The sequence below is a fragment of the Tachypleus tridentatus genome, chromosome 12, assembly GCF_004210375.1.
Source record: "Tachypleus tridentatus isolate NWPU-2018 chromosome 12, ASM421037v1, whole genome shotgun sequence".
Lineage (NCBI taxonomy): Eukaryota > Metazoa > Arthropoda > Merostomata > Xiphosura > Limulidae > Tachypleus > Tachypleus tridentatus.
In genome coordinates, this window is record NC_134836.1 from 17,274,019 (window position 1) to 17,300,124 (window position 26,106).

General features: G+C 33.1%; 1 protein-coding gene across 2 annotated transcripts in view; it reads right to left on the reverse strand.

Annotated features, from left to right (window-relative positions):
- LOC143235006 (myotubularin-related protein 13-like) overlaps nucleotides 1-23,953 on the reverse strand; it is a 123,225-nt gene extending 99,272 nt beyond the window's left edge. For both annotated transcript variants that reach the window (XM_076472711.1, XM_076472710.1), the window contains exons 1-2: nucleotides 23,752-23,953; nucleotides 6,058-6,143 (exon numbers count right to left, since the gene is read on the reverse strand). In XM_076472711.1, the coding sequence (XP_076328826.1) occupies nucleotides 6,058-6,143; nucleotides 23,752-23,806 (141 nt within the window). In that variant the 5' untranslated portion in view covers nucleotides 23,807-23,953. The remainder of the gene's footprint in view (nucleotides 1-6,057; nucleotides 6,144-23,751) is intronic.
- Nucleotides 23,954-26,106: the final 2,153 nt, after the last annotated feature.

The window sequence follows — 26,106 nt, forward strand, 5'->3', positions numbered from 1 at the left end:
GTAGATTTAAACTATTTGTCGAGGTTTGAATTAATGAGATTTTGATTTAACAATATCCAAAAATCAAATTTTGAAGAAATGAGACAAAAATTATTTGCTGTATACTGGGCAACTGAACTAGTTGGAGATACTAATCAAGTGCAGAATATTATTTTAATTCTTAAATGTTCAAGATATGTATGTATGTTCTTTATAGAAAAAAGGAAAAAGGTTTGTTCACAAATGGTATAAAGAATAAAATTAAAGAAAAGCATTACAAATATAGAATGTTTAAATTGAGTGTGATGACAAGAGATTTTGTAAAACAGGAACTTATGAAACAAAAGTAAAGAAAAAAGTTGGTTAAAAATACAAAAATTGTCAAAATTTCTTCAGTTACTTCAAAAGTAAGAAAATTGTTAAGATGAGGGTAAGGCCTTTGGAGAATGAGACAGGAAGGCTCATTTCTGATCATTTCTGGCTGCTACTTTACAAAATTATTTTGATTGTTTGATGAGTTGGACAAATAAATGGCAGAAAACTTTTAATTATAATAAATGGAAAGTTAATGAATGTGGAATATTAGAAATTGGTTGGTTGATTTAGTGTTTTATGGCACTAAGCAATAAGGCTATCTGCACCAAACATCTGGTAAAAAGTTAAAATTAAAGTAAATTTAGTAAAATTCATAAAAGGAAATTAAGGTAAAACAAAACAAAATTTAAAAAAAAAATAGCATAAAACCAATGTTTACATCTTGTCTACAATGTTAAGAGAAAACCTACAAGTTGTAAAGGACTTTCTGTAGCATAATTGTAATTATCATAACTCACCCAGAAGACTAACAGGTAAGTACAAAACTTACTGTCAGTCACCTGAAGTTGGCCTTTCCAGTCCTGGTTCTGAGTTATTTGATGTTATGGCCATTTTCAAAAAGTAAAGTAACAAAAGTTTTAAAAGCAAAATTTTAATAATAGCTCACCAGGATGACTAATGGGTGGTTCAAACAGCAGCAAGTTGGCCTTCTCAGTCCTGGTTTTGAGTTATTTAACGTTACGGCCATTTTCTAATTTCAAAATCCAACTTGATGGACTTTGATTCTCAAAATGGAATCACATGAAAAAAGGTCTAATGTATAAATTAGAAAACTTAAATGGCATTAAAAAGATTAATAGCCTGTAAAAAACTAAAAACATTACCAAAATGGACAGCGTCACCCTCACCAACAACACTGTCTAATGTTATGGACAAACCTTCGGACAGAACATGTTTAAAATGGTGCTATCATTGAGTCATAACAACAGCATGAAAGTAAAACATGGCTTATTGTAACCTGAGTGTTACACAGACTACACACTGGTTGCATCAGTTCCAGATAAATAAAACGATGAGTTAAAACACTGTGACCAATGCGTAGTCTAGTTAGAACAGCTTCCTGTTTCAGATCCTTACGAAAGCAAGACAGCCAAAGTCCAATAGAGGGTTTCATTAGGAAAAGCTTGTTTTCGCATTGCTCACTCCAAGTCGACTGCCAGCTGGCATGGAGCCAAGCCTCGAAATCAGGACCATAGTCCATGTATGGAACAGGCACAGTACAGTGGTGATAGTGCCAGAGCAGATAAATTTAGCTGCAGTGTCGGCGAGCTTTTTTCCGCTAATAACAATGTGGCCCAGTATCCAGAAAAACTGGATAGAAGTAGATGTTAAAGAGAAATGGGCCAGTCAGTTTTGAATATCAGCAAGAACAGGGTTTGAACTAACATGACGCAAAATCAGGGCCAGTAGAAAAAAAAGCAAGTCAGTATAAATCAGTGGTTCCCAACCAGGGGTGCGAGATAACATTTGTTTTGGCCACCTTCACCTTTATTGTTAAACAAATAATTACTGTGAGGGGTACGAGAACATATAAAAATTATTTAGGGGTGTGGGACATAAAAAAGGTTGGGAACCACTGGTATAAATAGTGCAATTTGAGTACTGCTTAGCTTCTATGTGATCCAGAGCAAGAGAAATGGCATACAGTTCAACAGTGAACACAGAAGCTGTAGAGGAGATTCTGCACACAACCACCAAACCATGGCATAGCCCACACAGTCACCTGATTTCGAACCATTTGTATAAATAGGAATGGAAGGATGGTTTGAAAGATGTTCAGCAAATAATAGACAGTACTTCAAATTAGGAGTACCTGCTTTTCTCAAATAACCTAAAGAAACACCACATTTGGGGACTATAATAAGCCATGGTGGGATGGGCTGACCAGCAGATACAGCAATGTTATCCGAGGACAGATCCAATTCATCCAACTGCACCTGGATACAAAATACAACCCTAGGTAGGATGCTGTGGTAAGGATCAAAGTTTTGAAGCATACTGTAAAGACAGTTGCAAACAGCAGAAGTGAAGAGAAGTTTCATGAGACTCTGTGTACAAGCTCTGGATTGGGAAAGTGTGGAAAGCCCAAATGCAGAGCTGAAATCCCTGATGGTGAATGAGATCCAGCATCTTCAAGGCCAAGGTCCTTGCAGAGCCACAGACCAGTGACCCATAGTCTAATTTCGATCGAATAATAGCACAATATATCTTTAGAATAGAACATCAATCCACTTCCCAAGTGGTAGAAGAGAGTACCCAGAGAATGTCCAGTTCTCTTGTACATTTGACTTGTAACTGCTTGATGTGTGATATAAAGGTCAGCTTACAGTCAAAGATAATCCTCAAAAACTTTGTCTAAGGAACCACGGGTAACACAACTTCAGCAGCAAAAGTTCATGCAAATGGTTCTAGAGAGAGAGAAGTTAAAACTGTTTGCTGTAATCCACTTCAGTAAATGATGAGGGCAGTCTGTACCTGCCATTTAATATACCTTATATTCAACGACTGACATGAGATGTGAAAGTTGCCAACATGGAACCCGTTTGCAACAGCAAAAGGGAGTTGTTCAGTGATGGCATTAATCTTTATACTGAAAAGTGTGACACTCAAAGTACAGCTCTGAGGAACTCAAAGTTCCTGCAGAAAAGAATGGGAAAGTGTCAAACCCACAAGAACTTAGAATCACCTGCCCACTAAAATATTTTCATAAAAATGGGCAAATGACCATGTAATCCATATAAGTGAAGGTCTCGCAAAATGTCATGCCTCCATGTCATATTATAAGCCTTCTCAAAGTCAAAGAGTATCGATACAAGATGATATCATTTGAGAAAGGCTTCTCTGATTGATGTTTCATGTCAAATCAGGTGGTCCATGGTAGAGCACTGTCATCAGAACCCACACTTGGTGGTCAAGAGTAGGTTGTTTGATTTGAAGAACCAAACAAGACAAGCATTAACCATCCTCTCTAAGAACTTAGAGACAGCTTGTCAAAACAATTATACAGTAGTTTAAAGGAATCTTGGGATTCTTCCCAGGCTTAGACAAAGGTAAGACAATATCTTGACACCAGGCATCAGGAAAAACATTCTCCTGCTAAATCTGATTAAAAACAATCAGAAGGATAGCAAGTGAAGCAGAAGAGAGAGATGGTGCAGCATCTCATAGTGTATATCATCAGGTCTGACTGATGTACTGCCAGACTGATAAAGAGCCAGCTTGAGTACCACCACTGTAAAGGGACAATTATAGTCATAGAGACAATCAGCTCAAAAGGAAAGAGATAATTGCTCTGCTAGAGTCTTGATGGCTAAAAAGATGGAAGACGAAGCATAAGTGCTAAATACCCAGCAAAAGCTTTCACCAAGAGTATTGGCAATGCTCCAGTCATCAGCTACTTCCTGGCCATTAGAGAGCATGACCGAGAGGGGAACGGAATTATATTCCCCAATGAGCATTCAAATCTCGTCCCATATGAATTTGGAACTGGTGGTAGAAGATATGCCGGTTTTGAACTTAATCTAAGATTCCTTCTGGCTTTGACATCTTACCTGCTGAGCATGTGCATGGGCCTGCTGGAAAGTGATGCGGTTCAAGAGTGTGGGATACCTACAAAAGATATCCTAGGCCCATTTTTGAGCCTTCCATGCCATATGGCAGGCAGAATTCCACCATAAAAGAGGATATCATGGAAAATGTGTCAAGGTTTAAGGAATACACTGAGCAGCTGCCTGTATAATACAGTCAGTTACTGCTTCCACACAGTCATCTATTGATGGCTTACAGATGATAGAAGAATTATTTTCTGCAAGAGCAGTAAAAGAGGGCCAGTTGGCTTGATCCAGCTTCTAGTGATCGGGTATCACTGACCATGGTCAGTCTCTCTCAAAATTGTAAGAAAATGATCACTGCCTCAGGTGTTACTGTCAACCCTCCACGAAAAGTGAGAGAATAGTGAAGGGGAGCAAACTGAGAGATCAGTAACAGTAAAGAACTGACTAGTTGCATGAAAATAAGTATAAGAACCAGTACTGAAAAGACAAAGATTATGATCTGAGAGCATATGCTCTACAAAGTGACCTCTCCCATCAATATAAGTACCTCCCAGGAGTGGATTATGTCCATTAAATTCTCCCTCAGTTAAAAAGGGAGATGACAACTGTTCAATGAGAGCATCAAGGTCTGATTGATCATAGGTCTCCAGGAGACAGGTGAAGAGAGAAAACAGTGAAGTTATGACCCAAGGAAACATGGATGGCTATAGCCTCCAAGAGTGTATTGAGTGGCAAAGACAGAATGGGCACATGCTGATCGACCAACAGTGCCACTCCTCCATGCACTTGTCCATTGCACAACCTGTCATTTCTGTACAAAAGAAAACTGCCAAAATGTGACTGTATCAGGAGGTTTCAGAAATGTTTCCTGTGAGTAACACAAGAAGTAGTATGAGCAAAGATGGAAACATGTGCTATTTAGAAATTAAACCAATACAAATTGTTTGACAGCAATCACAAATAATTTGTTGTATCCCATAAAGAATTGTATCATATTTATGTATAACATCTACAGTGAAGTACAGTGAGGGATACACACAAGAGTATGCAACTTATTCAATGGTATCTGCGGTATACACAAAATTGATGACACTAAGAAATATTAGCAAACTCGAATCCATCATATTTCCATTAAGATATCTATAGATACATGTAACAGCAAGAAAACAAACATCTAAAAATGCAATAATGCAGTGAAATGACACTTTGATGTTAATAGAGGAATATAGAACACTCACAAACAGAGTTTAGCTAATACAAGGTACTGATAACAACATTCTCAAGATTGTATGGATTTATACAGAAACTGAAAAATATAAAAAGTGACTAAGCAACTTGACCAAGCTACAGAGAGCAACAAAGGACATTTGAAACAACATTACACAATCATACAATGATAAACTGTATGGAAGCAAGAAAAAGCCTAATGGCCTTCCTTCTATGTTTTCTCTTATAATGTTTGTACCAGTAATAAATTCAAAATCTAGTTGCCATTATTTGTTGCTTGAGTGTTTTTATGATTATTTTCATTACTATATATTTCTAGATTTTCTCCTCAAAACATACAGCTTAACAACAAAATGTACTACAAAACTATGAAAATACCTATTGATTTTCAAAACCAACATATATAAGAACCATTACTATTTCAACTCTTCTCCATAATCCTATATAGTAACTCTACATTCAGCCTGTAATAAGGCTATCATGAGTAAAAAAACAAAAGATCATACTAACATGAGACCATGATGAACAAAAAAGCTTTTAGAATTTTTAAAAAATATATTATTTAACATCAAATATAAATTAACAGTTATCAATGGATAAAACAGAGTGAGTGATTATGAATGACAAAATACACTAATAACTGTCATAGCTAAATATAGTTTGTTTTAGTGTAATTGCAAATTCAAAGATAAAAAGAAGGAAAAACAGTGTCTTCCCCAATATCTCAAGCTTCATGGTTACCCTTTATATTGTACTTAGTCACATGGCAATTTAAACAGGAAAATTAAAAATATATTCATGATATGTAGTTATACATGATCATAAATTTATCAAATCCTCTACTTTGGATTTAATGGGCTGTATCCTGAATGCCTTTAAATTAAATATGTTAGTACAAAAAATTCAAAATATTAAAACTTACCAATTCTATTCCATCAAAAAATGGAGTATCTTCCCAGTCTTTCTCTGGAAATCGCTGCAACACTTTCCCATAGCTGTTACCACTTCCTAACAGTATGAAAAAAAAAATTATTTCAAAACAATCTTTCACCTTCTTGCATATAAAACAGTGCCATATCTAGGTTTGATGGTGCCCCAAACCAAAATCATTAATTTGCTCTGTTAATCAACTTGACAATCAACACCCTCCTCTCTGAAGTGACGTCCTGTGTAAACACACTGCTTGCACTACACCCATGTTATAGCCTTGTGTGTAAAGACTTAAAAATTTAATTGCAACTAAATGAAGATTTTTTTTTAATTTTGGTTTGGTTTGTCTTGAATTTCATGCAAAGCTACACAAGAGCTACCTCTAACTTAGCAATGCAAGACTGGAGAGAAGGCAGTTAGTCATCACCACCCACTGCCAATTCTTCAGCTACTCTTTTACCAACAAATAGTAGGACTGACTGTCACATTATAACACACAATGGCTGATAGGGTGAACATATTTGGAAGGATAGAAATACAAACCTTTGACCTTCAAATTGTTCGTCAAGCACCCTAACCACCTAACCATGCCAAGCCAATGAACAACCAAAGGAATGTTATTTTTAGTACAGCATTGACTAAGACAAGAAATTATATACATTACAATTACACCGTGGTAATACTTAGACAGAATGATAACTAATGAAGTAGCATACAATAGTAAATCATTTATTAAAATAACAGTTTCACTACTTTATGGCTAATAAAAGACATGTAAAATGAACAACAAAGAAAAAGGCAGTATGACAGCTCATTATTTGTAGTTATTTAGTTTTCTTTAATCATAAAAAAAATTCATTTTGTCTTTCTCCAGATTACTTAAATTTCACAAGCTTTCTTAACATGTAGTGTAACATTTAAAATCCTCATAGTTATTATTCATATTCCTCAATGAATCTTATTATCTTTACTATAAAAGAAGTGTAGCTAAGCAAAATTACTGGGCATTTCTTCGTAAATAAAAAATGACTTATAGCTGTAGAATGTATCTTTTTAGCTCCATTTTTTGTTATTCAAAGATTCAGTTAAAATCAAACTAGAACACATTTAGGTAATTGAACCTCAATACGCATGCGTAAAAGATCAATTATTCTTGAATTTGAATTGTTGAAACAATTATAAACAGCCTACCGTTAAGTAGACTCCTCACAGAAACATAAATCAACCTCCTCCATGATGATAAACAAATAATCACAATGTATAAATACAGGTATAGCTTGGTAAAGACCACAGAACACAAACAGCCAAGCCCCATATTGAGAAATTTGAGAAATTAACTGTATTTTCATGATGTTGCATATCTGAATGATGGGAGAACAAAGTCAATGATTCCCTGGCCTCTTGCTTCACTGCTGTGCAAAGTGAATAGGATAACAAGTCAGTTCCAGTTGCTTTCAAAAACATTTTCTGCACAGTCTGGGTACCCAAAATCAATGGACTATTCTATTGTGAGGAGAAACATGGAGAGTAACCTACATCCAACAGTTACTAATGCTGCAGGGCACGTACAAGTGTTTTATCACCATAAATGTTAACATTTTCCTAAATTGAAAATATATTTCAAATAATACTTCCCTCTTCCCAAACTTACAGCTATTACTCAACTACCAGGGTTTCTTCCTTTGACCATCTAAGCACTGGTCTGATTTTTCTCACTTGCTTCAGGCTTCTATATCCCACTCAACTGTCCTTGGTGATACCCATCTCTTGACACTCTCTACCTACATCAGTGTGAATTCTATCCTGGTATTGTATATAAATACTTCATTCTGATATAGTTATCACTTTTTGAGAATGATTCAGTCCCAGTATCTAACATCAGTTCCTAAAAAAGAGAGTTTGAGAAGAGGTGGGTATTAGTTGGAAATACATTTTGAATTTAAGAAAATGTTAAATTTCAAAACATTTTGTATAGCCAAGCTTCAAATTTGAACTGCTATTATGTGTATGGTCCTGCATTGGCTGGTGCCATTCCTCCTAACATCTGGAAAAGATCATCTAGAGACCTGGGCAGAAGGGCCTTCAACTTCACCCTCACCTTTAAGAATGGAGGAACTCACTTTAACATTAGAGGAAAAGCCTCTGTACACCACCCCAGTGACTGGAAACCAAGTATGGTAAGGACTCCCTATTTTCCTATACACAACAATATCATAATTCAAATGAAGTATAAAATGACAAAGCAAGCTGTTCACAAGATTTAAAAAACAAATAGGACTGCAATAGTGGTAAAAGTTGTTCATAAACATCTCTTTCTTCTAGTGCCATATCACCAAACTAAGCTTTTGTCACTTTGTTCCAATTTCTACATAGTTGTTCACTGAAAAAGAAACAGAATTGGCTTATACAATCCAAAAGAACAAGAAAGTGTTTTCACTATGTATTTATGTTAGTTCCTCAACACATCTTAAGGCTGATATACAGACCAATAGTTCTCAAACTTTTCCATCTGCAAACCACTTCAGCAGGGCAAAAGACCCCATAAACCACCTACCAGTTCTACCTAATCACTTTTACTTATTACCTCAAAAAACTCAGCTGAATAGATGGCAAGAATGAAACTGCTTCTGATGAGACTTGCATTTTGGACAACCCCACAGACCACACTTTCAAAACCACTGGTATAACAGTTTACATAAAATCATAACTAAATTTAAGAAGTAGTAATTGGTTAAAATCAATAAAACCACACATGTATTGAAGTTACAAAGTTCAAGCAAGCAACATTTTGTTCAAAACCATTTAAACCTTCCTCCTAAGTAGCTATAAGTGCCATATTCATAAACAATGCTTTCATTCAGAGAGAGGTGAAATCAAAATCAAAATTTTCAATATATTTACATTTTTATTCATAATAGTTAAATAAATAAATTCTTCACTAATAAATTTTATATCTGAATTTTGAAAAATTATGAAAACAACCAAATGTTTATCTCCTATAACTGTTTTTATGTGCACTTTTGCCCTCAGGGCAAGGTGAATTAAGCCAAATGCCATAGACATAAAAAAAATTTTTTTGTAATTAGAAACTGGTAAGGACTCTCTTATTCCACTGAAAGAAATGGGGTGAATGCAGTGGAGCATCCAGAGGAATAATAACAACAGTGCAGTGGATGAGAACAAAAACCCCATATTCAAAAGCAGACAAAACTTGATTTGTTTAATCTAAGGAATGGCAGAAACAGACAACTATCACCTTCTGCTTTATTCATGAAGTTCAAGAGTGAGTACATTCTAAAACAGGCATATTTAAGAAGTAAATATACTGCAAAGAATAACTTATAAGCAATTTACTGGAACACCCCATTTCTAGTATATTACAGAACACTGCTGTTTAATGGCCATGAAAAAAAAATCAAATCAAATCAACATAGACTTTCAATTTAAGATTTGTGTACCAAACTAGATATAGTTACGACAGAAAGTGTTCGTACCCCTGCATCCCGAGTAGTTTTTTGCTCATAACTTAAAAAAGTATCATGATTAGGCTAACAGACGTATAATATATTATAAATATTCTACTAACACACATCTACATAAATTTTTATGTAAATTGAATGACAAATAAACTGTTAATAAACAAATAACCAAAAATAGGAGGAGCAGAAAGTGTTCGTACATTTCAGAACATGTGAAAAAAATGATATTCCCATAAAAATTTTGTTTATTTTGATGAATAAACTACATTATACCATTCCAGAACTAGACACTGGGTTCATAATTATTGGAATTTAGCCAGCAAAAAATTTACTTCCGACAATTTAGCACCATCTCCGTCGTTATCTGCTTGGTCATCATGGGGAACAGGAAACAACTGTCCAGTGATTTAAAAAAAACGAATTATTGTAAAATACAAGTCTTGTGTGTCTCTTTCTGGTATTGCTTTATGTGCTGAAATCTACTGTTCAAAGCATAATTGCCAAGTTTAAGCTTACAGGATCAACTGCTAACCTCCCTTGTTCCAGATGCCCCACCAAAATTCCAGAGAGAACCAAGAGGAATGTTCTAAGAGAAGTTAGTAGGAACCCTTGTTTAACACGTAATCACATACAGAAACTGGTAAGAGAAATTAGGGTTGAAGTAAGCACCTCTACAGTTATGAACATGTTACGCTCTTCTGGGTTTAAAGCATACCATCCTCATAGAACTCCATATTTAAAACCTGTTCATTTAGAAGCACAATTGAGGTATGCAAGAAGGCATGTAGATAAACCCTTTACCTATTGGAAGAGTATTCTTTGGTCAGACGAGACTAAAATCGAGCTTTTCGGCCACAATGATGTTCACAATATTTTCTGTAAGAATGGGGAACGAAATCTTCCAAAGAACACCGTCCCTACAGTTAAACACGGAGGTGCCTTGATCATGCTATGGGGTTCCGTCAGCTCTTCTGGTGTAGGCAGCTTTCACCGCGTCAACGGAATCATGAAAAAAGAAGAGTACGTTGATATATTAGGCACTTATATCAAGAATGATACTCGGAACTTGCGGCTTGGGCATCGTTGGATCTTCCAGCACGACAGTGACCCTAAGCACACATCGAAATATGTGCAATCCTGGTTGCAAATTAACCATATAAGTGTGCTAGAGTGGCCATCACAGCCCCCCGATGTCAACCCAATTGAAAACGTTAGGCATGAATTGAAGACCAAGGTTCATCAGCATCATCTAAAGAACTTGCAAGAGTTGGAGGCCTTCTATAAAGAAGAATGGAAGAAAATACCAGTCGAGTACTGTCAAACGATCATGGAGGGCTATGAAAAGAGATTGTGCCAAGTAATTCACCTGAAAGGCTACACAACTGACCATTAAAGTAGATGCATGAACACTTTCTGCCCCTCCTATGTTTAGTTATTTGTTTATAAAGTTTATTTGTTGTTCAATTTACATAAAAATTTATGTAGATGTGTGTTAGTATAATATTTATAATATACTATACTTTCATTATCATAATCATGATACTTTTTAAGTTATGAGGAAAAAAACTACTCATGACACAGAGGTACGAACACTTTCTGTTGTAACTGTAAGTGAAGTATACCTAGTCACAGAGAGGAATCCAGATCAAAACATGAGAGAGGCCCTTAAGAAAATAAAGAAATCAAAAGAAAAACCAGTTATCATCATACTGAGGGCTGAAGAATGGCAACAAGTGAAAGACAACATCCTGAGGAGGAAGAAAGAGCAACATGAAACAGATAGTGAAAGATAAAAATATGCTGAGTGCTCCATGTGCCTGCTTGAAGCATTTACCCCAATGGATGACACAAATGAGACACCAGAGACAAAGTAAGATGCTTAATCTGATGGGAAGACAACCAGAATAACCGATGAGAATAAGAAGGCAAGGAACAATAAGCCAATCAAATTAAAAGCTGTGACAGCTTGGTAATGAGGATAGCGGTAAATGTTTACCCACCTGAGTGCACAACCACTGGAAAACATGAGGATAAAAAAACCCACCCCATCAGATAAATGTTTTCTAGGCAGGAAAAACAATCAGCAACCAGGTTGAAAGCACCCAGAACATGACACACACAGAGGTGAATACCTTACATCTGGACCCAAAGCAGGAGATCCAATATTCAAGAACAAAGAGAAAGAGAATGGGTGCCTCCCTGGTGATTGATACATTCCACAATCATAGAATAGTCTGTATGGAACGTAACCAGAAAGTTTAGGGCAAGAAGAAGAAAAGCCTACTAGAAAGTAAGGCACAGCAAGATAACAATATGGTAAGAACTTTCTGTTGTAAACCAGACATCAAGGCAACTTGGTGCTTGATATAAGTACCAAACCATAAAGTGAAGCATCCATGAAGTGATGTAAATCCAGACTACAGGGAGGAAGCAGAACCCCCAATAAAGTGAGAAGCCAGTTCAACCACTATCAACAAAGGAAGGAAAAAGAGTAAAAATTAACATCCAAGAGGTCTCACACAAGGTTCTGTTGATTATAAGAAGTCCACTAAAGGAATCTCATAGGAGCACAACCCGGGGGAATACGTTCCACCAAAGAAATCCCCAAAAAGAGATTAAACCCTACAAGCAGTAATAAATAGAGCAGTAAGGGCATTCACCACTGCAAGTTCCATCAAAGAGGGTTGAAGAGGAGATGGTTCAGACTGACTGAAATGAATGTTGAACAAAATACCAAATAGATAAGATATTGGGTGGAAGCAAGAAAGAATTTCTCCAACTTGATCATCCAACCAACCCAAGCCATTTGTGAAGGAAACAGTCATGCATATCAGACAGACTCCAGTTAGGAATGAGCCAAAAGAAGCTAGTTGTCCATGTATTAGTGGTAGTGCAACCCTCAAGACCTGCAAAAGTCTTGACCATCCAATAAAAGACATATAAGGCTGTAGCAAGCCCAAAAGGAAGAGTGCAAAATTGATAAACCATCCAATAACAAACAAACCAAAGTTAGTGTCTCATTATAGAAATATGGAGATAAGCATCTCCATATGGAGATGAGGAAACTAGATATCACCAAGAAGTAAATAAGACACTGACAGATAAATCACAGGTTAGAAGTCTCCAGTTTTCTTGGGAAGTCTAGAATAAACACTGGAAAAGGGTGAATACAGGTTTAATGGCATGTTAAGAGAGCATATCTTGTACTACCTTGTACAGATTATGACATTTGGGAAGATGCTGAGGCAAAGGAAAGGAAAGAGGTACCTGAGAAAACAGAAAAGGGAGCAGGAAATGGATGACAGGTCCTTATGATAAAATTGAAGGAGCTATAGACCTGTGGCAAAATCTCATCAAAGATGAATAAGCCACCATTAGACCAGAACCCACAGGATAGTCACTGATATTCTTGGTAAAGTGACACTCTTTTTTGAATAAAACACCAAAAAGATCCCCTTGTAGAAGGAATGGGTAAGGGTTAGAAAGAAATAGGAATGGGAAACAGGTGTAGGGATTGTCAAGGCTCCATGTGAAATAAAAAATTAACTAATGAGAAAGAAACAATTGCTGTCTCACAGATTCCCCCTGATATTCCAAAATTGCTGGAAGATCTCCAATGACTTGACTAATAGATAAGATGACCAAGGTGTAATAAGTCTCAAATATAAGGAGATAGTAAACAAATGTAGGACAAAACTGCATCTCTCTCCAGAATATCCCAACAAAAAGGAATCACATATGTAAAGAAATACCAAAGTGAACAAATGTGCCAACAAAGAGGTAAATAGGTCAAGAAACCTCAGAATCATGGTGAATTATTTAAGAAGGTGAATGGCAGACAAATCCCACAGGATACACATGAGGGCAAGATAAAGGGAAGAAAATTAGGCATGGGACAATAAGAGCATGATAATTAGAATCTACTTTCACCTGAGTAAAATGGATTCTAAGTGTTGTGAAACCAGGAACAGAAAATCAGCTTTACGGCAAACCAAAAGCAAACCCTGCAGCTCAAGGAGAGTGAAGCATGCTTATACCATCATTCAAATAAGAAACAAAATGCTCAGGATGAAACAAAATATCAGGTGAGTGTGGAAATACAAAATACTTAGAGGAAGAAGTATCATGTAACAAGGAAGACAGAGGATTATAAGGAATCAGAGAAATGGATAAAACAATACATACCTGTGAAATCATGTCAGAAAAAGCACATTACACCTAACGTAACTCACAGAAATAACCAAGGAAGATGCAGAAATTAAGATGGAAGATAAAGGTTGGAAAAACCATTATTGTTTGAAACAGGTTTGGCTTGTTCAGGAGGAAGTTGAGCAACATCAGGAAAAGAAGGCTGGTTCAAATAATGAGCAATCTCTCAACAAATAATTGCCAATAATTCCAAAATCGAGTTACCACCTCCTTAAGCTTGAGTAAATGTGCTAGTAGAATGTACAACCTCCAACATAATAGCATTTAATTTGAAATTTATAATGTAAATCAAACACAACTGTGTTGGAAAAGAAAGACAAACACAGAAAATGAATTAATATGAGTATTTTAGTTTTGAAATTGAAATAATATCATCACAAAGTATTAAATGGAAACTACAGGTTGTAAACAAGAAATAAATGTTATGAAAATTAAAATTCAGTTTGAAAATTTAAGAACTTACAAAAATGTCTTAACTCAAGCACTGACAAATGAGAAGTGATAGTTTAATATAAAGTAGCATAGAGGGAGTCACAAGCTGTGTGTGTAAAAAGCATATCTATTGGTGGAATTTTTGTCACATGACAACATGAATGCATGAATCAGATAACCAACATGAACCAAGATAGTACATAAATAAAGGGCATGCTGCAAGCAGAAAACAATTATGCAAATAGATATCAGCAATGAACAAGCTATGTATGTGAATGAAAGTTAGGTAGCTTATCATAAATAGTTTTTCTATATGATTGTAGGATATTATAAAAATTATTTTTTGTTTGCATTTCTTGATAAATGATTTTGGCAATTAATAAAATGCAGTATATCAATCTTTCTTATTGAGCAATTTTTCATCCTTTTCAAACTCTCCTTACACATATTTTTTATAATCAGAGCTGAGTGATTAACAGAACTTGCCACTTGATTACATTAACTAATTATATTCAACTAAATGAGTATTCTCACATGAGCCTTGGAAAAAATGGAAACAAATTCTCCTAATTACTTTCATGAGTTTTGAGACTAACTGATTAAACTGAAGAACTCTGAATTAATCAAAAATAATTCTGAGAAACCATAACATTTTAAATACTTGGATAGTTGTAATACTCAAAAACAGTAATAACAGGAATCACTAAGTCCTATTAGTTGATTATTTTAATGAAAATAATTAATAACATTTTGATTGATCAATTGTTTACATGATAGAAATCAATGTAATCTATAGTCACAGGAGGGTTGCTTTTATGACTTGGAAGTCTTTGAGTCAATTCTCTTTACCACTCACTACCCTCCCACCATACACACAAACCCTCACCCTTTCATCTGGGCAGAGCATTATATTTATTTCAACTTGGACATGCTCAGAGAAGGCAGTACTATCAACTGCCAACTCTTAGGTTAATCATTCACCTGGTTATTAAAATCCATGATTCTTATTCATGAAGCAACAATTTTAACCACCAGGCTAGGCTGACCTGGGAGAATTAGAATATAACAGCCTAACTTTTTTGTTAGCAAAAACAAACTGATGATATATTGGTGCTTTCAACCTTTTACACCTTCATACCTGACAGTTCAAAATTAGGGATAGCACCAAAAGTCTTTGTAGCTTTGCCGTAACTCAAACTTATTCAGCTTCAGATACATACCAATTGAACTCACAACATGATAGTTCATGCTACTTTCTGCTTGCACGAAATTATGTATACATTCTACTTGATCATAACTTACAATTGTGGGGGTATGGTCTAGTGGCCACTGCTTATATAAGTAATTAAATTAATGTCTATTGTTTGTGAACAAAACAAACATGTAGCTTTAACTTAATACACTGTTAACTTACTACAAACATAGCCAGTGTCCCATTACTTAGTGCATGTATACAATAAAAGGGAGGGCTTTGGGCTTCAGCTTTTCCATTAACCACAAACTTTGTGTAAAAGATATAAACAATAAAAAATTGTATTTAGATATCTGAATATTTCTTTCTGATCTGAATGATGTTAAAGCAAAGAGAAAAATAATTATTTTTTTGTTATTTACACTACAATTATATAGATAGAAAACATTTACATCTTTGTTACAATCTTTCAAATGTGATTACTCTTTGGCATGTAAATCTAAATTACATATGTAAAGAGCAATACTAATATAAGTAACGACTTTTTGTTTTTTATACTGCTGTAACCACAGTTAAGTTAATTTTCATTTATTTTCAGTAAATTATGTTTATATGTTTTTTCATAATAATAATGAAATATTATTCGAAAGAAACATCCCATTGTTTTCTTTTTAAAGATACAGAGGTTCTCCCACAATAATTAATAAAAAAATATTTTGTAACTCACACCCATAAGCTTCTAAATATTACAGTATTATACTTTAACATTTTCTCTATGATACATGTACTGATACCTCTAAACTATACTTTATATATAATAAAATGAAATTAAGAAATAGATATAAATTTATACATAATTAAAACAATAAGGTAAAAGATAATTATAATGTAAATACCACATTATTTTCTTAAACTGTATTTGTATATTTGTAGAGTTTTTTTTTTGTTAATTGAAAATACCCCCCTCCAAATAAATCCTTGTTGTGAGCATGACTTAGTATAAGATTGATTTGACAAAAAAAAAATTGTGATACATTAACATTCATTATTCTTTATTCACTCAAAAATGTTGACTGATGGAATAACTTGCTAATTTACTGTATTTGTTAGAAATTATTACACATGGACTAATAACAGTCAAACAATGTGCAACACCATTACATCATTGACCTATTTAGATGAACAGGAATCTTGTTTAATTAGTGACAGTGAATAAAACCTAAACCTAAGAATGTAATATTCAGTATTGTTCTAATTTACAATCGTTATCACCAAGTAATATTTACTTTTACCAACAAAAATTCAATAGTTTTATTAATTTTGTAAAAGTTTATAGGAAGACAATCCTGAAGAACACTATTGATATTTCCAGTTTATTGCACATTTTTTGTTATATCTCATGTCAAAGATGTAGAAATGTATACACTTATTTGAATTGAAAGATTTTTTTTTCTGAACATTTCTATCACATTAAATGAGGAATGTTCAAAAATATCTTTAAAAGAAAGATTGTGAATAGAAATATTAGTCTCAATGTGCAGTATTCAAATTTATAAAATCTCAAAATCAATAGTAAATTTGTATAAAGCAAAAAAAAAGTGCATCTCATATCACTTGGAATTATGGCTGTAAGTGAAATAAAAAGGTTATGGTATGTTTATCAATTGAGTGAATCCTAATTTAGGTCATGTAAAATAAAGGTAATTATATGTGACCAGCGAAGCTTGAAGAGTACTTAATAGAGCATATTTTTTTCATATCTTCAATAATTTCATTAATTTTGTTTTATGAAACAAACTGCAAATTGAACTTTGAAAGACAAGTTTTCATAATATGCAACTAAACAATTTCAATTTCAAAAATATTCAACATTTACTTGAAAATTCCAAAATATACTACATCAGGAAACAGTATAGCGTGTAAAATACTTAAACATACTGGACATGCCTGATTCCATGCACTGATGTGTCATCATATTCTCCTCATTACATGGACAAGGAATTCCAAAAACAGAAAAAAACTGAACAGTGTAAGAACAATTAGAATGCCCAGCTAATTGAAAAACTATTATTATGAATGGTCACAATATGGTACAAACAGCACTCATGGCAGATGACTGTGTTGATCAAATCATGTGAAAATAATCAGTTGGTCAAATAATTAACATAACGATTTATTGATGAACAAATTCCACTAGTTATCCAGCTCTGTCTGTGACTTTGTTGGTTACAGAGTACAGCATAAATGTCATACAAGGAAATGCAAACAAAAGACATTAACACTACAAATTAGCATCAATAATTACTGTTAAAATTTCCTATGTATTTTACACAGAAGATCAATAATTTCACCCAGATGTTTTTGAAGTTTTTTACAACATCAGATAAAATAATACAGTCACTCAATATAACGATATTCGTGGAATCTAACAGTGAACAATGTCAAGATAAATCTACATTTTAAGCATTAAATATCATAACTAACATCACTGGCCTCATAACCAATTAACAACATTTTAGACCAAGTCACATCTAAAAAGGTTCTAATAAACAACTAGACCAGTGGTTCCAACTTCTTTCACTCCACAGAACAGCAAATCTTTTGTAAAAAGATTATGGAACATTAACAGTATTCATGTTGATACTACAACATATAACTTAAAGATATAAATTACATATGGTCCTTAAAAAGGGTTCTTGCATATCCATCTTTCAAAAAAGCAAAAACTTAAATCCAGCCTTAATTTTTTTTCAGGAAATATCAATTCCCCTCCTAAAGTCCTTTACAAAGTGCTGACTTCAACTGTTGCTGAAAAACCAATCATTCCATAAGTCAATCATCCTGTTAGAAAAATAAGTGTCTCACCAGGAGCCTAATATGTTTTCTTTTTTAAATCTGTGTCCTCTCATCTTATTATCTTCAAAATATGGGACAAAGAATCCAGAAGCCTTTATCCTATCACCCCCTTCTCCCAACAATTCATAAACTTCAATAATCTCTAAACCTTCCCTTTTTAAGAGAAATTAAGTTACAAGATCCTAACCTAGCCCTATTACATAACTCTTCCATCCTTGAAATCATTCTAATAGCTCTCCTCTAAACCCTTCAAAATAAAATCAACATCCTTTCTTATAAAATGAGATAAAAAAAAGCATCAAGCTTTCAAAGTATTGCTTAACTTATGATTTATATGAAGATAATTACTGCTTTTGAATTTTAATCAGTATGTTTATAAACATACCCTAAACTTATATGAACTTTACTACTAACAACATAGCACTGCTTCAATGACTAGAATGGTTTATTCACCACCATGCCAAATTCATTTTTGTCATTCAATCTATTAAATTGTTTTCCTTCTATGTTAAAAGTGATTCAAATTATGACTCAGATTCATTACCTTGCACCTGTTGTAATTTAAAGTCATTTGCCAAAAATTTGTCCAAGTTAAATATTCAGCTTAATCATTATATAGTAACTGAAAATCATCATTACCCCTAAAAATACTTTTAACATCATTTAACATGTTGGCTCCCACATTACAAAATGGTTGGTTGTGATAGTCTTCCAGTAAGACTCACATGACCCACCAGTGAGTTGTGCTCTATTTTCTTTTTAAAAGACCATTTATTAGCTGGGACACAACAGTTTCATATAGACTCTTCCTAAAAAAAGTAACTATAACATGACCAGTGGGACCCTGGAAAGTATCAGCAAAATAGGCTTGGGAGCCAATGTGTTAAAAATGTTAACAATTTGCTTATTAACCCACTGTCAGTATCTTCTGTCTAAATAATGAAAAGCAAAGGCCCAAGCACTGACCCTCCAAACCATTTCAGTATTAATAAAGGTCCAGCATGATTAGATTCTATTAACAATAATTTTTTCTTTCTCTTATCCTACCACTGTAAAGCACAATTTACTAACCTTTCCCAAACCTCCATCAATGTGATTTTCTCAGCTAACCTCTTGTGTATCACCTTATCAAACACATTTTGAGTATCTAAGCACATCAAATCCACACCCTTCATATCATCCAGACAATACATAACATGTTAAAAAAAAAAAGATCTTTAAGCAAGATTTCCCCTAAATAAATCCCTGTTGGGTTTCTCATACTGTGATTCACTAAATAATTTTGAAAAGCTTCTTTTCTCAAATTCACTTATCATTATGTTCCTATTATGAAAATATGACAAATAAGTCTATAATTTTTAGAAAAACTCTTTATTGCCTCTTAAAATAAGAACTGTTTAATTAAACATAAGTAGGTTATGGTTAAGTCTGATCATATAAAAGTTAAGTTAAATATTTTTCTAATCAACATTTATTATACACACACACACACACACAATGATGCTTAACCACCTCTGTCCTCAATAACAGCACTTCTACTTAAAATTCCCTTAGCAGAAACTTTTGATAAATACTATTAACACAGTTTATAGCTATAAAATAAATAGCCAACAATAAAAAGACAAAATATAGTAACTATTCATATTAATAGAAATAATAGAATTAGTCTAAGCTATTCAAACAGAATTTAAGTCTCATCACAAACAAAAGAGAGGAGAATTCTGATCCATTACATGAGCTAATGATCAGCTGCACATTTATGAATCAAAACATTGAGTACAACCAGCATTCCTCAAATCCATATCTGCATGACATGACATTAATAACAGGTAATGTACCATAAATTTTAATATTATCATTACTTTACACCCAACTCTATCCATATATTAAAGGCAAATTCAGTAATTCACTGACAAAACTTCTGTTAGTCATGTTGTCAAAATGAATATTGCATTAAATTGGTATATCTAGGATTTAATACATTCTGTAACTCTATAGTTAGAAATGGTAGAATAATCTTCACTAACTGATTCCTTTATTGATTCATTTCTACAACATGTTCTCAATGACACAGTGCCATGTCTGCAGACTCACACTGCTAAAAACCAGGTTTTTTAATACCCATGGTGGGCAGAGCACAGGAAGCCCATTGTGAAGCTTTGCTCTTAATTCCAAACAAACCAAAAAAATGTACTAGGCTTTCTTCACTCCCATCTATCGTTGCATGTGAAATTTCTGATTCCGTGCTAGTTGTTTTGTTTTTATTGGATAGTTTTCTTCAAACAACTATCTCAATAGTACAAACTGAAAAAACGTCATATTCCTTACTTATCATAAACTATGGTGACAATTTTGTCACATGAAATACTCCAAAATCTTTATACTGATGGTAAACTACACAATCTATGATTCACTTTGGACATTTTATCACTACTTGACAAGGATTAGAAAATGGTGGTGCCAATCTCTGTGTAAAACTTCTTTCATTATTACATTGAGAACACATACCCATCTTGACTGTGTCTTTCACCTTAAATTATGCATCCTCATATTGCAAACTTAATGACCTAATTACAATGTACATTTTCAATTTTCATTAACATAAATTTCTTTTCTCTGGATATTTCTACAAACTAACAGTTGGGAATTACTAACTTATACTACAATACACTTACCCCCAAATCTAACAGATTGTTTAAAACTTCCCATTTAGTAATTCCACTGATTCTGTACAGATTATAAACATATATAATACTAATACAAATATTTTCATATTTATTACATCATTAAGTGAATAAATGCTCATTTATTTTTATAACATGATGTTGAATTCAGTTATAACTGTTTCATGAGCTAGAATTAATTAATTATTACTATATATTCTAATCAAGCATCCAATATGTAATTAATGCATTACATAAAGTTATCTGACACTATCAGAAGGCATGACATACATTTTGTCAAAAGATAAATTTTCAGTATCTTATTACATGACAAAGAAAAATGTATTATGATTTAACAATTAGAGTTTGTTATACAAAGGTGAAGTATAATGAGTAAATGATCAAAGGTAAGAACTCATAATACTTGTCACAGCAATCATTTGTGCAAAAAATAATTTCCTTATACTGATCATCAGAATGAGTATGTGAAATGTTCTAAATAAAAGAACAGTGTGCCTTTTGTAGTTGCTACTCCTACTTCATAAAATGAATATAGAGTTAAATAAGTCAAAATTTTCAGTAACAGAAATTAGTTAGTCATTGTCTCTTAAACTTACATTTATACTAAATGTACACCAGTAATATAGCTAAACCACATATATGAAGCCTCATCAGTATTCATATATTCAGCTGGAGTCTACTCATTTGTCATTCAGTCAGTTATTACCATTCAATATCATTCACATTGTAATTCATGTATCACATTCTTGTAATTATGTTAATACATAAATTAGCTATTTGTCAACACTGTTGTTTAAATTATCTACTTTTTTTTTTCTTGAATATACTACATTAATTATTTCTTTATATCTAGCTTTTCAGTCTATATATAAGATAATGCAATGGACAATTATTTTCTCAGGTAATTATTATAAATGTCAATGATTTCATCTACCCATAACTGCTCACTAAATGTTTTGTCACCTGTCATAATAAGCTTCATGCCAGCATTATCTTTTTCAACGTAGTGTTTAATATATCATAACTGAATTATTCATGCCAGAAATTATGGCTAGTCTGGAAGGAACTATAAATTAGGCCAACAACCGGTCCACAAGATTTTATCTTTACCACTTCACCATTCAGTTGTAACTCACATTCTAATGAACTGTTTCAAATTTATCACTTACTCTCCTTGGTTGTACAAAATATAATTATGTCAGAAGTTACATTTACAACAATAAATAATTTCATATTTATTACATAAGAAATAACTGTAACAGAAAGAATACATGTCTTATAAATGAGTGATATTTCAGAAATAAAGTCATGCTTCATGAAATAAGCATTCCCTAATTGAACCAACCCTTGATTGGTGAAATAATGTTGACTACAATTCTAAATTTACTAAGTGTAAATACATGTCATATTGCAAACTTTTATTAAAGAGTATGGAACAATCTAAATATCTTACTGTAAAAAAAATGCTTAACACAATTTTGTGTGCTTAAATTTTTAAAAAATTCATTGGCAAACTTGAAACATTTCAACACAGGCTCTTTCCAATATTGTATAGAAAAGATTGGAAAATTTAAGCAACAAATTTAATAGAACAGTCACATTAAATCATATGTATAACCTATTTAATGTGAACTGTGCTTAATGCAGAAAATGCTAAATGTGGCTTCTTGATGATGAGAAACCCAGTTGGAATAAAGATGTATCTTAGAACAGCTGGTTTTAGTATTAAAACTTTTACTATTAAAGTAGTGAACATAGTTTCTAAGGTCAAAACGATGTTCTCTGCTTTAATAGTAAAAGTATTGATACTCATACCAGCCTTACTGAGATATATTTTTATTGAAGTTATGCTACCTTAAGCATATTTTACAATAAGCACTTTAGACTATCTTAAATGTACAATAATGTTGTAAAAAAAAAATTACATGTGTTACAAATATATTTGTACTATGAATTGCTAACATTAGTCTGACTTAGACTCTGGTAAGTCCAAGTGCAGTGAGGTGATTGGTGAAAGATAAACACACCTTTGCCTATCTTATAATTTTATATCATATTTTCATAACCTACAGAACCTCTGAAATGCACATCTGCAGGTTTTGTTTAGTATCTCAGTACATTGTACTTAGTGTTTACTCTTTATTTACCATGAACTGTTGCCAAATGCACAATGTAGGGTAAAATAAACTGCAAATAACTGACAACAATTACATAATAATATCACCCTGTATATGATCATAACCTGCATACTTAACCCTCCCTCACACACACACACACGCACACACACAGAGTTAGGCATAAAAATTTTCGTTAAAATGCAAAATACCTCTACTGTCAGAATCCCAATTTAAGGACAAGATAATGTCAAGTGCACATCTTATAAATATATGGGGTAATTGTCAGATGTCCAATCCAATGTTCAAGCATTACATTTTGGCATAAAGTCATGTCTCATAGTAATGTTTAATTGCTGGATTGATTATGTGATATGATACGGCCTACAGGCATGAATCATTCAATTTAATCCATAAATATTATTATACTATTAGTATATTATTATTACTAGTATTAGTATCGTACTACCGTTACGTTTTATCAATATTTTTTTATAATGAATTTATGACGTTATTCGTATTACTATCATTCTAGTTTTTAACATTATTAGTGAAGCTAAACTTAAAACTAACTATTTAGTTTATCTGTCAGTTTCAGCAACTAAATACAGTTAACTACGTTAACCTTTAACCTGTAATTTGTAAGTGAAGTTTCATTTAATATTCTTAGTCTTACTTTCAGTTAGTAGCAATCTTTCAAATCAAATGTTTCATACTTACTTGCACGCTCATGATCGAAACCCACTATAACAAAATAATCTGCCAGGCGTGACATAATTCTCAGAATCCTTGGAACATAACTTCCCAAATTATAAACACAATCCTGCACAACATAATGAAAGTCTACCTAACATTTCAAAATTCATACTCTCCACCATATCCCATCATCGCGAACCTCGATTCCGCTTGTACTTAGAAGTTCACTTTCCTCATCACTAGAGGGTGATAGCCTTGTATTAAAGTCTGAGAAGGATGGCAAAAGATATCGTTTTCGTATTGAAACAACAATATTTTACATTAATTAAATAGTAGAAAGAACTATGTTTCAAAATTCACACAAGCTTTTATTTTCCTTCCGCTACATTTTAAAAAATAAGTTGTTTTTAACCTTTCCAGTCATCACTCTCTCTTCGTTAATCCGAAAATGACCAAGAAAGGTCCTGCCATATGCAATTAAAATGTGAAGAATGACTAAAAGTATGCAACTTCAATTAATGCCCTGTACACTCTTAAATAGAACAGAAGAAATGAAAATACGGAAAGATCCAGTTAGGGAATTTGATATTTATCCTTTGGGTCATTGATGGCGTACTGTTGGTTCCGGACTGACTGGGTGAATTATTTAATTTTCATGATATTTTATCTTAATATGTTTTTCCTATCATGTTAACAAATTCAACAATGTACAATTTATTTAAAAAAAAAACATAATACGTATTATGTTGTGAAAAGAAGAATTTTTTTTTCAAAGCTTCACTGAGTTATATACAAAGTAGAAAGAAATAAAGATTGTTCCCATATTTCTTTGTGTCCTTTAAGAGTTGTGGAACGCTTCACAAGCGTTTGGCTAAATGAAAGCACTAGTTTTATACCTTTGATATAAATGTATAACATAAAATAAAGTTACGGTCATTATATTCCAGTTGTAGAGTTGTGTGAACGTTATCAGAAATATATGGCATTCATGAAGCTAATGTATAAGAGCTTGTGCAAATTCAGACTTCAAAATATAATAACGATTTTGATCTTTATCAACAGACCACATTTGAAGATTGACTGAAATGTTAGTTTTAGAGATTTCTGAATCGTGGCATGTGTACATAGTATATCTCTATTGTATATGGTAATTCAGGTTCAGGTTTTCAATTACGCAGCATCGTTATCCTAGAAAATGAATAAATCAGATAAATAAGTATCGGGAAAATTGTATACGATTACTTTGATAACTACATAATTAAAAACAATAAATGTTATATATATATAATGTTGTTTTAAATAAAAGTTTAACTTGTTAACACATAAAGGTGCTGAGTTAGTGATGTCTAACACAATTGCTCATGTTATACTACAATCATATTTGCAAAATCAACGAGCAATTTTCAGCCATCAGTCAATGATCTTAAATGTTCTGAAAACGATGAATTTTCTCCTAAATACATCGTAATAGAGGCAACCGAGCTATACAACTTGTTTTAAGTACTTTTATTTTGCTCTATGTGCAAATGATTATTCCATCAAGAAACTGAACAGATGGTTATTTGTAATTATGGGTCGGCATTAGCACATGATTGTTACTTGATTAGAAAAGTTTTTGAACAAGTGAAACCTCTTTTCTAGACAAAAAAAAATCTATTTCTTGTGTAAATTCAATCATCATATCAGATGGAAAGGTCATGTTCTCCTCAGCATGTAATAATACTGTATTGTTTTGGGTTCAAATTTGGATAACATTGAATGCTGTGTTATGAAAATGCAGTTTATTTGTTCCACAAGTTAAAGTGGCTGATAATTTATGTATTCGATCCATCACAAATGTTCCAGTATTTAAACTATGATCAGAGACAATTATCTTTGTCTTGTAGCTAATATTATCTAAACATTGCTATAAACATGTATCTTCATTCAAGACTAGTTAATCATTATTCACTAAGAAAAGGTCTGTATGCAGTTGTCAGGAAACAGGTTTAATCTGGAATTCTTCATATATCATATGATTGACCATTGTTCTGGTGACTTACGTATCAATCAAGAATTCAACTTCGCACTTTTGTGTTTTTACTTGCACATGTATCACATTCCAAACAGCCCTAAACAAGCTGGGTTGAATACCTAACCTTTTTCTTGCAAGCTGGATAACGTGCATCCCTTCCCTTGGATTGATAGTCAAATCTAATCAATACTCTGTTGATTTTCTGAAGTTGTGTAAAACTACTCTTTTAGTATTGATGAATAATTTAACGACATTAACAACACAAAACAAAGCCATTTGATAATGATTTTTCTTAATGTAAAATCGAAAACACAATATAACGGCACCAACAGACGTTAAAACACAAAATGCAGAACCATTTACTA